We start from the raw sequence: 14,548 nt of genomic DNA on the forward strand, positions 1-14,548 counted from the left end.
CATATCTTAGGTAAAGGTGATCAACTGTTAAATCCTGGGGAGACCCTTGTAAACAGAAATATATTGTCTGCTGATTCTCAAGATTCCCCCTATTCAAAAGCAACACATTACAGATAGAACTGACTGAAAGCAAACATTTACTTTAAAGGGGTTTTCTAGTACATAGTTAATACGGTTGGAAAAAAAAAAAAAGACCATCAAGTTCAACCAAGGGATAGGTGGGGATGTGAATGGTAAAAAGTATGTTTTAAGTAATGCCCTCAACTGAAAAAAATAATAATAATAATCATTTTGACCTGCTCCCCGCCGCTCCGGTCATCCATGTTCTGGTCCCCAGAGGGTTTAAAGCCGGCGCTGCATAGTCACATGCTCTGCTGCAGCCAATAACTGGCTTCAGCGGTAGAGTGGCCACAAGCAGCACATCAACGCTGAAGCCTGTCATTGGATGCAGTGGAGCATGTGACCATGCAGCAGCCAGATATAAACACCAGAACATAGACACAGTAGAGGCAGGGCGGAAGACTGGAGCGGCTGGGAACAAGTCAATAGGATTTTTTCATCTATTACATTTTTTATCATAGATTAACAACTAGGGGTGCACCGAAATTCCGGCGGCCGAAAATATCGGCCGAAAAATGGGCCTAATCCATTTCGGCCGATATTGGTACATATTGGCAGAAAATATGGTTGGTTATATACGTTCGGGCGGCCGGCCGGCGGCGCCCCTCATGCTGTGCCTCCTAAACGCTTGCCGCTCTAAAGAATCTCCGGCTCAGTGCTGCGCAGCCTGCTGTGTCTGCTCTGTGCTACTGCTGTTGTTAGTGTAGCGTGTCCGAGCTCTGTTCGTTCCGCGGTACAGGAGCTTTTGTTTCCTGTACCCGGCCGGACTGACAGGAAGTGCTCACTTAGTGTGCACTTCCTGTCAGTCCGGCCGGGTACAAGAAACAAATGCTCCTGTACCGCGGACCGAACAGAGCTCGGCCACGCTACACAGGCTACACTAGAGGTGACAAGGGAGGGGGAGGGGGGGTGTAAAATGAGAGTGACAAGGGGGGGGTAGAATGAGAGTGACAAGGGAGGGGGGGTAGAATGAGAGTGACAAGGGAGGGGGGTAGAATAAGAGTGACAAGGGAGGGGGGGAAATGAGAGTGACAAGGGAGGGGGGGGGGGAAGAGAGTGACAAAGGAGGGAGGGGGAGAGTGACAAGGGAGGGAGGGGGGCTCCCTCCCTTGTCACTCTCCCCCTCCCTCCTTTGTCACTCTCTTCCCCCCCCCCCCTCCCTCCCTTGTCACTCTCATTTCCCCCCCTCCCTTGTCACTCTTATTCTACCCCCCTCCCTTGGGAGAGTGACATTTTTTTTTAAAATAACCACTTTGGGTGGCATTGTGTGTATAATATCTATGTATCTGTTTATATTTATCTGTTTATATTTTAATTCACTTTCCTTTTTTTTTTACTTAAAAAAAGTATTTTAAAAGTATTTGGGCAAAAAGGCAGTTTCGGTTTTCGGTCAAGGGCATCCTGAATTTTCGGTTTCGGACCAGAATTTTCATTTCGGTGCACCCCTATTAACAACCTTAATGTATGTGTATATATATATATATATATATATATATATATATATATATATATATATATATTTATAATTTTTCAGATAACACCTGTACCCTTACTGCAGCAGTCTGCAGTAAGGGTACAGAGGGGTGGTAACCAGTTCGGGGGGAGGTGGGGGGGTGTACCTGCACAGACTCACTCTATCCAATCAGTGCCTCTATTTTCAGACTGTGCAGGGACCTCCCCCGACTAGGGATCGACCGATTATCGGATTTACCGATATTATCGGCCGATATTCAGGATTTTGAACGTTATCGGTATCGGCATTTATTTTGCCGATATTCCGATAACGTCCTGGGAACACAGATCGCGCTGCTGACAGCGCTCTCCGTGTTCCCTCAGCAGCAGCACAGGGGAGAAGGAGCAGTGTCTCCTCCCCCTGTGCTGCTGCTGCCGCTCCAGCCAATGGGAGGACAGGGGACAAGAGGAGGGGAGGAGCTATGGCCACTGCGCCACCAATGAAGCTTAATCTCACATTAATTCATATACAGGAGGCGGGAGCTGCAGGATCACATAGCCGGCTCCCGACCTCTATGAGCTGTAGCTGCGATCTGCGGTAGTTAACTCCTCAGGTGCCGCGGATCGCAGCTACAGCTCATAGAGGTCGGGAGCCGGCTATGTGATTCTGCAGCTCCCGCCTCCTGTATATGAATAAATTAGAGATTAAGCTTCATTGGTGGCGCAGTGCGCCCCCCCAAGCCCCCCGATATCAGACATTGGTGGCGCAGTGCGCCCCCCCTCCCCCCCCAATATTAGGCATTGGTGGCGCAGTGCGCCTCCCCCCAAGCCCCCCCAGTATTAAGCATTGGTGGCGCAGTGCGCCCCCCCTCCCCCCAGTATTAAGCAGTGGTGCGCCCCCCCCACCCCAGTCGCAGTGCGCCCCCCACAGGATTCCCTCTCCCCTGCTCCTCCGATCGGAGCCCCAGCAGTGTAATGCTGGGGCTCCGATCGGTTACCATGGCAGCCAGGACGCTATTGAAGCCCTGGCTGTCATGGTAAGCTCCATGCTGCTGTGTGCACAAAGCACACAGCAGCAGGGACAGTGTGAGCTCCTATTCACCCTGATAGATCTCTATCAGGGTGAATAGGACAAGGGTTCTAGTCCCTAAGGGGGCTAAAAGTTAGTTTAAAAAAAAAAAAAGTAATAAAAATAAAAACACCAAAATATTAAATATAAATGAAAAAGAAAGATTTACAAAAAAAATAAAAATACACATTAACAATAAACATTAATTTTCAGCAGATTTGTGGGAATTTTTTTTTTTTTTTCAAAAATGAAAATTCCCAGAATATCGGTATAAATTATCGGCTATCGGCCTGAAAGTTCACAAATTATCGGTATCGGTATCGGCCCTAAAAAATCAATATCGGTCGATCCCTACCCCCGACCCCTCCCAAACTTGTTACCACCCCTCTGTACCCTTACTGCAGACTGCTAGAAATTCATTCATAACGTCAAGCAGAAATAATACAGGAATGGCACAACATGGAGCCATAAGAATAGATGCTCCAGAATTGTTATTACAGGGGGAAATGCATGAAGCTATTACACCAGGCATGTCAGGAGAGGGGTTAGGTCCTCTTTAAACAGGAAAGGTAGATAACAGTGAATTACCAATTTTAAACTTTCTGTGAACTCCATTTTTGAAGCACAACCCTCACCTCACTTGGTTGTGGCAGAATAGCTACAGTCATAGTACTTGTATGAGTCCGTCCTTGTTTCTCAGTCCTGGGGACTCTCTGAACTCTGTGCACACCACCTTCATATTTCAAGTGTTTATAAGCATCAAAACCACCCATACTTGCTGTTGCATGCCGCACTCCTCCTGAAATACAGACAATATTGATAGGCATGACCAAGGTACAGGACAATACATCCACTAGGTGGCGATAAAAATATTTTGCTGCATTATTCACCTAAGTCACTGTGAAAATATTCCAGTATGTCAAAGCTCCAGTTTTTATAGGCGGCATAGCGCTGATACATATCAAATATTTCAGCAGTGAAGAGCATGGCCTCTTGTCCTCCGACACCAGCGGTCACCTCTAATATAAGATTACAGTCGTCAGCTTCGTCTTTGGAAATTAACAGACAAGCCACCTGTACAATGCAAATCATTAAGAAAATGTGATATATACCATATAATGCGAGTGATGGTGTAAGAACACATGTTTACATGTGGCGTTATAGTAAACTGGCAGACTATAGTGAGCGACAAAAGATGTGGTAAATAGTCAGCGGGTAGGTCATCAGTATCTGATTGGTGGGGGTCTGACTCCCAGCACCACCGTCAATCAGCTGTTTGAAGAGGCTGCGTGGCTGTGGTGAGCACCGTGGCCTCTTCCAAGGCCAGTGATGTAGTGTTCATTGGTCACGTGGCCTAGGCACAGTTGTTTCATTGAAGTGAATGCGGCTGAGCTGCAATACCAAGCACAGCCACTATCTAGTGAACGGCGCTGTGCTTGGTAACCTGTGAGGAGGCTGATGTGCATGCTGAGGCCTCCTCAAACAGCTGATCAGTGGGAATCCTGGTTGTTGGACCCCGGCCAATGTGATATTGATGACCTGTCCTGAGGTCATCAATATCAGAATCCCAGAAAACCTCTTAAAAGGGGCTGTCCTCAGGATAGGTCATCAATATCAGATCCCTGATCATTGGATCAGATGCTGGGAGTCAGCCCCCTGGCCGATCAGCTCTTTGAAGAGAAGGCCACGTTTGTACGAGCTCTGCCATCTCTTCACTCTTTACCTGTTCGCAGTGGTAAGCAGGTGTAATTACAACTATGCCGTCTTCACTTCTATGGGGCGGTTCTGTAGTATTCACTTAAATAGGAAGAAGCTGTCCCATTGAAGTGAAAGGGATGGCTTAGGTGTAATTACACCCGCTCACCACTTCGGTTGCGACGGCGAGCAGGTAAACAATAAAGAGAAGGCAACTCTGAAACGAGCGCTGCTTTCTCTTCAAGTAGCTAATCAGCGTGTTTACCAGGAGATGGCTCCTCACCAATCTGATATTGATGACCTATCCTGAGTATAGGTCAATAAGAAAGAAAAATATATAAAAAAATAAAACAAAAATCATACAACCCCTTTAAAGACTCTCCCATAGAAATTAACCCAATTCAGTCTATTGTCTCTGTGGCCCATGTGGCTGCTGTAAATGCTGTTAAAGGCAGCTCAGGCAAGATGGCCACCTTTACAATCTTGCATAGAAAATAGGATAAAAAAAATACACAAATCAGAAAATAAAAATGTTATTAGAAAAAAAGAATACATATATCTGTTTTTAATTGGCAGACAAAAACTATAGGCGACACATGTCCTTTAAGTTGGCCTAGTGGTCAGCAGAGGTCTGTCTCAGAAACCCATAGCAATCAGTTGTCATCTCAGGTGGAAGGACATGGCTAACCGTACATGACTGTGCCAACTCGAATGAATGGTCGCATATGTAATACAGTATGGAACCCTCTTTATGTTTTTATTTTAAAGGGAGAGTGATCAGGTCACAATGTGATCCCACCTCCAGCCTTTTAATTGAGGAGTTATGTAATGATCACATTTAGGAGAGTTACTGGCTCTCCTTGCTGAGACCAGCTGTGTATTGAGATGTAATGGCAATGTTTCATGGGAAGATACTATGCAAAGGGGCATCTCCCAGAGAAAGAGAACCATCTCACTAGTGCCACCTTCTGGAAGAGTCCCTCTAGGAGTCAATGTTCAAAACAGCTGGCTGTGGGTGGGTGTTTGGCTTGGCTATTTTTCCTCATTGTGTCCCAAGGCTTGTAAACAAGTTAGACATTGACAAATAGGGAGCCATTTCCAAAAGGTGGCGCTAGTGAGACGGTTCTCTTTCTCTGGGAGATACCTCTTTGCGTAAAATGAAATATATCTACAAAACAGGAACTCAAACTACTGTGAAGTACAATGGCCAGTGTGAGAACCTTTACTACTTATTTCTTTTTGCATAGATAGTAAAATGTCAAATAAAAATGTATGCATTTAACAAACTAAATTTTCATTTCACCATGTACAGGACCCATCACAAGGATAGTGAAAGAGAGAGGCACCATGAAACCATTGCCACCTTCCTTTGTAGACTGCCCAGCCAAGGAGAACAGAAGACATTAGGTACCAGCAAGCCATGTCCAGAGGCAGTACATGAAGCTCCTGGGCTCCAACTGCTGTCCCATGGACACCCTAAGGCACCACAACCCAGTGAAAGACCTTCATCTCAGCACCTCCTATAGATACCCCACTTTACTAACAATCCTGGGTGCCAAAGCTCTTGAGTAGGTTGACCCAGACCTTCTAGAGGTTTTCAGGCACAGAAAAAAAACAGAAGTGGATTTGAAAGGAATTAGACATGGAAAGGAAGGACTTCTACTTCTCCTTCCTGCTGGATCCACTTATGGCTTTGGCTGAAAAACCTGCCTCAAAACCTCTTCCAAAAAAAACTCTGTGTAAGGCCCCTTTCAGGCGAGCGGGTGTGACGCTGCGGACTCTCAGCGCAGCACCCATCCTGAACTTCCAGCACTGCCGAGGTTGCATAGCATTGTATTGTATTGATTTATGACGCTGACATAATGCGGTCACTCGTATCCAATACATTCCAGAACTGTAACCGTTACACAGTATTATAAAATCAATAAAATGCAATGCGACCCCAACAGTGCTGGAAGGGTGCTGCACTGAAAGTCTGCAGCGTGACACTCGCTCGTCTGAAAGGGGCCTAGACATACCCCAATATTCCCATAATATATATTTTGACTGGATAAAAAAATAAATAAAAAAAAAGTGCTAGGCCTCCTGCACACAACCACATTCGTTTGGTGGTCCGCAAACCTCGGATCCTCATTTTCCACAGTTCCAATGGCTATTCTTGTCCGCAAAACAGCCACACGAATCTGAAAAAAAGGCGGACGTGTGTATGGCCGCATAGGAAATCTATCTGCAAAAAACGGTTGTGTGCATGAGCCACCCTCCAAAGGGTTGTTTCACTTCAGCAAGTGACATGTATCATGTAGAGAGAGTTAAAGGGAGTCTGTCACCTAATCGGAGCGTTTTAGAGCGCTCAGATCAGGTTATAGACTCTTTGACCCTCATTACAATGGTGCCTTTCTTTTCTGTGTCCCTCGTCGAGATCAGGAAAAAGACACTTTTTAAACATATGCAAATTAGCTTCTGCAAGTGCCCAGACCCTCGGCGATGTGCCCCAACACACCTCTTTCAGCCCTCGGGCCCGCTCTTCTTTCCTATTATTGTTTACTGTTGTGCCCATTCACAAGAAAGGTAGTAGGGAGGAATCTGGCAACTATAGGCCAGTAAGCCTGACATCAATAGTGAGGAAATTAATGGAGACTATACTTAAGGAGAGGATTGTGGAACATCTAAAATCCCATGGATTGAAAGATGAAAAACAGCATGGGTTTACTTCAGGGAGATCATGTCAAACTAATCGGACTCGCTTTCAGCTTCTGCGCATGCGCCCGGCACCCATAGCTTTCTATTGGGCATGCGCCGGATCTCGGAAGGTCGGGGACTGCAGAAGCCGCCCAGCTAAGTGAATATTGATGAGCTGGGCGGCGCTTCAAAAACGGCGGTTGGGCTGATGCTGGCTGGGCGCAAGAGAAGCTGAAACCCCGCCCCTTGGGCAGAAAGAACAGAGATTAGTTCAGGTTATAAAACATGAGTTAACTGTATTCATAATGTGGACAGGGGGGATACTTATATGTTTTTAATGCACATTAGAAGACCTGTGCATGGATATGTACAGCTAATTATGGTTATTGGGCCTGTCAGTGTCCCTTTAAGCATGCATGGGATAGGCATAAGGCCATCCTTCATATAAGATAGGGCCAGGGGCTATTCATAGTATTTAGTATATTGGGCAGACTAGATGGGCCAAATGGTTCTTATCTGCCAACACATTCTATGTTTCTATTACCTCCTCCTCTGCTTCCAGCCGGCAGAAGTCACGAGCGGCACCAGAGGATGGCAAGTCTCAGCGCAGTTGGCCCGCACCAGCGCACTGCTCTGCCCATTATGGGCAGAGGAACAGCTTTTCATATTGCGCATGCGCTGGCCAACTAAAGACAGCTGCGCTGAGACTTGCCGGCCAGCCGTCCTCTGGTGCCGCTCGTGACTTCTGCCGGCTGGAAGCAGAGGAGGACGTAATAATAGGAAAGAAGGGCAGGCCAGAGGGCTGGAAGGGGTGTTTTTTTCTGGGCACATCGCCGAGGGTCTGGGCACTTGCAGAAGCTCATTTCCATACGTTTAAAAAGTGTCTTTTTCCTGATCTTGACGAGGGACACAGAAAAGAAAGGCACCATTGTAATGAGGGTCAAAGAGTCTAGAACCTGATTTGAGCCCTCTAAAACGCTCCGATTAGGTGACAGACTCCCTTTAATACAAGGCACTAATGTATTATTATCCATATTGCTTCCTTTGCTGGCTGGATTAATTTTTCCATCACATTATACACTGCTCGTTTCCATGCTTACGACCACCCTGCAGTCCTCTCTGGTGACTGGGATTGTGGGAGCTCACATAGGTTAGTGCTTTCCTTATAATGTGCAAGCACGGCCATGGCTGATGGACTGCAGGGTGGCCATAACCATAGAAACGAGCAGTGTAGAATGTGATGGAAAAATTAATCCGGCCAGCAACGTTGACAATATGGACAATCACAATACATTAGTAAGTGCCTTGTATTAACTTTCTATATAATAAATGCTATTTGATTAATTGACACGACCCCTTTAAAAGGCGTTGTCCAGGTTCAGAGCTGAACCCGAACATACGCTTATTTTCATCCAGGCAGCACCCCTGATGTTGGCTAGATCGCGCAGGGTACGGGCTCTTTTGTTTACAATAACACACTGCCATGTGGAAGCAGGGCAAAGGCATTTTCAAGAGTCCCGGTGACGTACCGGGCTTTCCATAGGGCTGCCAGGAAGCCCAGTGACGTCACCGGCTTTGATGGGCGTGCTTTAGCGCTGCCCTAGCCGTTTTACTGGCTAGGGCAGCGTTAAAGCCCGCCCATCTGTCCCTGACATCACCGGGCTTCCTGGCAGCCCTATGGAAAGCCCGGTACATCACCTCGACTCTTGAAAATGCCTTTGCCCTGCGCGATTTAGCGCAGGGCAAAGGAGAGCATCGGTGCATGAACTGCTCCAATGCTCAAGTCAGGGGGGCTGCCGGGGTGAAAATGGAGGGATGTCCGGGTTCAGCTCTGAAGTGCAGGTCCCAGCTCAGCGACCTGGAACATGGGGGAACTGACTGGGCAACGCTCCAAATTTGTTCTTGTGCATGTTACCTCCACTAAAGTCTATAGGTGTCACAGAAAGGGTTAAGCAACCAGAGGTGCGGCCCACACCTGCCCTGTGGATAGGCCAGAAATGTACTGTCCTCTATTCCCTACCGACCTGTGGGACAGTTCAATAGCATATTACAAACGGGTCAATTTCTTACCCCATTCCGAAAATTAGATAAAAAAAGCGCACTAGTCACCATATACTGCAAATATTCAGGAGGTAAACAGATACTAGTGATACAGAAAAGTGAAGACGTGGCGACCAATCACAATCCAGCTCTCACTTTTCAGTGACACTTTGGAAAATGAAAGCAGAGACCCAATTGGTTTCCATGATCAACATGCACTCGGTGGGTTCTGCTTGATCGGTAACTTGATATGTAGATAATCGCACAGAAAAAAATGTTTCTACGTCTACTACACCTGGTATTTCAGGTGGATGATCTCCTCCTCACAGGAAGCCATGTCTGTTGTCGCCAGAGATTGCAGATCTTCATTTTCCTCTGGAAATAAGTGAAAGCAGAACAATGAGTGAAATCATATCTTTGATAACCATCTTCTGTGCACCGGCCCTGGCCTCCGCCCCTCAGGGCGCGTTCACACACAGCGGGGGGAGGCAGTCTGGCCGGGTCACGTTACGTGTGGGTGGGGGGGGGAGGCAGTCTGGCCGGGTCACATTACGTGGGGAAGGGGGGGGGGAGGCAGTCTGGCCGAGTCACGTTACAGGGGGGTGGCACGTATATGGGGGGAGGCAGTCTGGCCAGGTCATGTCACGGGGGGGGAGTCGCGTTACGTGGGGGGGGGAGGGGGGGGGAGAGAAGTCATGTATATGGTATATGGGGGAGGCAGTCAGGCCGGATCACGTTACAGGGGGGGGGGAGGCAGTCTGGCCAGGTCACGTTACGTGGGGGGTGGAGGATTCAGTCTGGCCGGGTCACGTGACGGGGGGGGGGGGGGGCAGTCTAGCTCTGAGTCACGTTACACGGGAGGGGGGGAGGCAGTCTGGCCAGGTCACGTTACAGGGGGGTGGCACGTATATGGGGGGGAGGCAGTCTGGCCAGGTCATGTCACGGGGGGGAGGCATTCTGGCTGAGTCGCGTTACGCGGGGGGGGGGGGGGAGAGAAGTCTGGCCGGGTCATGTATATGGTATATGGGGGAGGCAGTCTGGCTGGGTCACGTTACGAGGGGGGGCACGTATATGGGGGGAGGCAGTCTGGCCAGGTCACGTTACGTGGGGGGTGGAGGATTCAGTCTGGCAGGGTCACGTTACGTTGGGGGGGGGGAGGAGTCAGTCTGGCCGGGTCACGTTACGTGGGGGGGAGGCAGTCTGGCCGGGTCATGTCACGTGGGGTAAGGGAGGCAGTCTGGCCGGGTCACGTGGGGGGGGGGGGAGGCAGTCTGGCCGGGTCACGTCATGTGGGGGGGGGGGGGAGGCAGTCTGGCCGGGTCACGTCACGTGGGGGGGGGGAGGCAGTCTGGCCGGGTCACGTGGGGGGGAGGCAGTCTGGCCGGGTCACGTCACATGGGGGGGGGGGCAGTCTGGCCGGGTCACGTGGGGGGGGGGAGGCAGTCTGGCCGGGTCACGTGGGGGGGGAGGCAGTCTGGCCGGGTCACGTCACGTGGGGGGGGGGGGAGGCAGTCTGGCCGGGTCACATCACGTGGGGGGGAGGCAGTCTGGCCGGGTCACATCACGTGGGGGGGAGGCAGTCTGGCCGGGTCACGTTACGTGGGGGGGGAGGCAGTCTGGCCGGGTCACGTTACGTGGGGGGGAGGCAGTCTGGCCGGGTCACGTTACGTGGGGGGGAGGCAGTCTGGCCGGGTCACGTTACGTGGGGGGGAGGCAGTCTGGCCGGGTCACGTTACGTGGGGGGGGGAGGCAGTCTGGCCGGGTCACGTTACGTGGGGGGGGGGGGGGGAGGCAGTCTGGTCGGGTCACGTTACCGGGGATGGCTGTTCCTATCATCCAGGTGGGGGGGGGGCCTCTGGCAGGATAATGTTACGGGGGCGCTGTCTGGCCCTGTCACAGTAAGGAGGGGGGCCCTGGCAGGGTCAGTCACTAGGGGGGGATTAGCCTGGCGGGGTCAGTCACTAGGGGGGGATTAGTCTGGCCAGGTCACGTTGCTGGTTATGGCTGTTCTTATCATCCAGGTGGGGGGGCCTCTGGCAGGGTAATGTTATGGGCGCTGTCTGGCCAGGTCACAGTAAGGTGGGGGGTTCTGGCAGGGTTAGTCACTAGGGGGGAATTAGTCTGGCAGGGTCACGTTGCCTGGGAGGGCTGTTCCTATCATCCAGGTGGGGGGGCCTCTGGCAGGGTAATGTTACGGGGCGCTGTCTGGCCAGGTCACAGTAAGTGGGGGGCCTCTGGCAGGGTCACGTTGCCGGGGAGGGCTGTTCCTATCATCCAGGTGGGGGGGCCTCTGGCAGCATAATGTTACGGGGGCGCTGTCTGGCCCTGTCACAGTAAGGAGGGGGGGCCCTGGCAGGGTCAGTCACTAGGGGGGATTAGTCTGGCAGGGTCACGTTGCCTGGGGAGGGCTGTTCCCATCATCCAGGTGGGGGGGCTTCTGGCAGGGTAATGTTACGGGGCGCTGTCTGGCCAGGTCACAGTAAGGTGGGAGGTTCTGGCAGGGTAATGTTACCGGGCGCTGTCTGCCCAGGTCACAGTAAGTGGGGGGTTCTGGCAGGGTAATGTTACGGGGCGCTGTCTGGCCAGGTCACAGTAAGTGGGGGGTTCTGGCCGGGTAATGTTAAGGGGCGCTGTCTGGCCAGGTCACAGTAAGGTGGGGGCCTCTGGCCAGGTAATGTTACGGGCGCTGTCTGGCCCTGTTACAGTAAGGAGGGGTGGGGGGGGGGGGCCCTGGCAGGGTAATGTTACAGGCGCTGTCCGGCCAGGTCACAGTAAGGTGGGGGCCTCTGGCAGGGTCGCGTTGCCGGGGAGGGCTGTTCCTATCATCCAGGTGGGGGGGCCTCTGGCAGGGTAATGTTACGGGGGCGCTGTCTGGTCCTGTCACAGTAAGGTGGGGGTCTCTGGCAGGGTAATGTTAAGGGGCGCTGTCCGGTCAGGTCACAGTAAGGTGGGGGCCTCTGGCCAGGTCACGTTGCCGGGGAGGGCTGTTCCTATCATCCAGGTGGGGGGGCATCTGGCAGGGTAATGTTACGGGGGCGCTGTCTGGTCCTGTCACAGTAAGGTGGGGGTCTCTAGCAGAGTAATGTTACGGGGCGCTGTCTGGTCCTGTCACAGTAAGGTGGGGGCCTCTGGCAGGGTAATGTTACGGGGCGCTGTCTGGCCCTGTCACAGTAAGGAGGGGGGGCCTCTGGCAGGGTAATGATACGGGGCTTTGTCCGGCCAGGTCACAGTAAGGTGGGGGCCTGTGGCAGGGTCACGTTGCCGGGGAGGGCTGTTCCCATCATCCAGGTGGGGGGGCCTCTGGCAGGGTAATGTTACGGGGGCGCTGTCCGGCCAGGTCACAGTAAGGTGGGGGCCTCTGGCAGGGTAATGTTACGGGGGCGCTGTCCGGCCAGGTCAGTAAGGTGGGGGCCTGTGGCAGGGTCACATTGCCGGGGAGGGCTGTTCCCATCATCCAGGCTGAGGACCCACCTGCCAGCTGCTGGAGCTCCTGCACTTCCCTCTCCTTGCTCCGCAGTTCCCGCAGGACAGGCAGCACCCGCTTCAGCTCCGGCACATGACTCCCCTCTGAGCCCGGCACCACCACGTCGCCCCCTCCTCCCGCTGCCCCCCATTCCTCCAGCCGCCTGAGATAACCGCTCCAAGCATCGCTCCTTATCAGCTCTTCTAGGAGTGGAGAGCGGACATTATCCGATACCGCCCGGCTTCCCAGTATCCCCTGCCGCAGGACGGACCACCTAATTATTACATTAGGGACGTTCCCCCAAACGTTTCTGGGTAAGGTGCGAACTCCGCACAGAACACACCGGGCGGCGCCGAGCAGCATGGCTTACACGCACTTTCACCTCTAACCCGCACGTCAATGACGGAGGTCATCTTGTGGTTGGCAACTGGCAGCGGTTGGCATACACTGGCGCCACCGTGCGGCGATCTTTGGGTGATGCAACACGGCTGCTGTAATAAAGCGAAAGCGTTAGAGAAGTAATATTTACTGTCTGTAGAAAACTAGACACAAGTCCTTAAAACCAGATGAATACATTTCTAGTAGGAACGTTTTACAAAGTATTCGCCAGCTTTATGGTTTTCTATGCACCTTTGCCTACAAGCCAATCATTTTGTTCTTAAATATGACCACATGTCAACACCGCGCTCTTTTTATCTAGGTGCCCACATGTATAATGTGCTTATTCTATATGTCTGAGCAGTTTAGGTTCATCTTCCTTTGCTGCTTGCCTGGGGAAACGCGTTGGGAAGTGAAGATTTCAGCAGGGACAACCAGGGTGCTTCAGGGTTTAGCCACCAATAAGTGGGGTCGCCCCTCTCGGGACGGGTGCTCCGCTTTTAGGGACTGGGAGGGAGAGCGGTAGGGTCACCCTAGGGATAGAAGATCTTCCCCATCCCCTCTTATGGGCTGTTACCCCTGAAGACCAGCGGGGCTTAAGGGAATGGTAACCGTGAGTTACGGATCACAACTAACGGCGTTGCTCTGCATTGTTACGAGTATCTTATCTGCTGGTGTCCTGCTGATCTGTGGTTATACACGTGCTCCATATGATTATATATCTCAGTGCGGGCACGAGTAAATGATTTAATATTATCTATGTACAATTGATTTGGGGGTTTTGTTCTATTCTTAAACGTATTTAGTAAAAGTTAAATTTTAGGGGTATTTTTTTCTGTGGTATAACTCTCAATTTTTCCCCTATTGCAAATATATTTCTATACTCTGTGGCCACATGTCAACAGCCCATTATTTTAACTGGGAAAACTAACCATAGCAGTCACATGACCTTCTTAGGCTACTTTCACTTCTGCGCCACAGAGACCCGGCCAACCGATCCTGCAGAGAATGCCGGGAATCAGCTGGACACAAACCCGGTGTAGGGCTGGAGCAGCCAATGGTAGGCAGGGACAGGGACGAGCCTCCTTAGCATTGCAGTTGACGCTAGGGAGGCCCGTCCCCAACTGCAGTGGCCGGTCATCCCCAACACCGGATGTTTTTATCCGAAGCAGCGGCGGTGCCAGATAAGTATATTCAATGTTAGGGGCCCGGGGCATATGGGGGAGCTTTTTATAGTCTCGGATAACCCCTTTAAGTTGTCTATAACGTGATATAATAATCGTCCAAAATGTAGGTGATCAATTGTCTGGTCGTTTGTATGAAGGATCCCACCGTATTAATCATTTTAAAACATAACTTTTATTACGCAAAGAACCAAAGAAGTTACCAGATGAAAACAGATAATATAGGAGGTGTCATAAGCATCTCCGATTATGCCACCAAGAGGATATATTTTTCTCTTGGTGACTTTTACTCTATGATTAAAAGATGCCTCTAGTACCCTACTGGGTACTGGGCCGTCTCTACCCTGGTGACAAGATGAGACACAGTTGGACATGGAGACCTACAGGTTTCGTGTGGTGTCCTGAGGCACGATTACCCACAGATGTTGTAGCTGGTCCTGTGAATCCTGCACACTCGTGGTTTGCTGA

The 14,548-nt window shown here is 51.0% G+C and overlaps 1 protein-coding gene across 1 annotated transcript in view; it reads right to left on the bottom strand.

Annotated features, from left to right (window-relative positions):
• MTRF1L (mitochondrial translation release factor 1 like) overlaps positions 1-12,927 on the bottom strand; it is a 34,368-nt gene extending 21,441 nt beyond the window's left edge. The window contains exons 1-4 of the mRNA XM_044290866.1: positions 12,527-12,927; positions 9,351-9,430; positions 3,532-3,715; positions 3,277-3,440 (exon numbers count right to left, since the gene is read on the bottom strand). Of these exons, the coding sequence (XP_044146801.1) occupies positions 3,277-3,440; positions 3,532-3,715; positions 9,351-9,430; positions 12,527-12,881 (783 nt within the window). The 5' untranslated portion in view covers positions 12,882-12,927. The remainder of the gene's footprint in view (positions 1-3,276; positions 3,441-3,531; positions 3,716-9,350; positions 9,431-12,526) is intronic.
• Between the last annotated feature and the right edge of the window lie 1,621 nt (positions 12,928-14,548).

Source organism: Bufo gargarizans, chromosome 4, assembly GCF_014858855.1.
Source record: "Bufo gargarizans isolate SCDJY-AF-19 chromosome 4, ASM1485885v1, whole genome shotgun sequence".
NCBI classification, from domain to species: domain Eukaryota; kingdom Metazoa; phylum Chordata; class Amphibia; order Anura; family Bufonidae; genus Bufo; species Bufo gargarizans.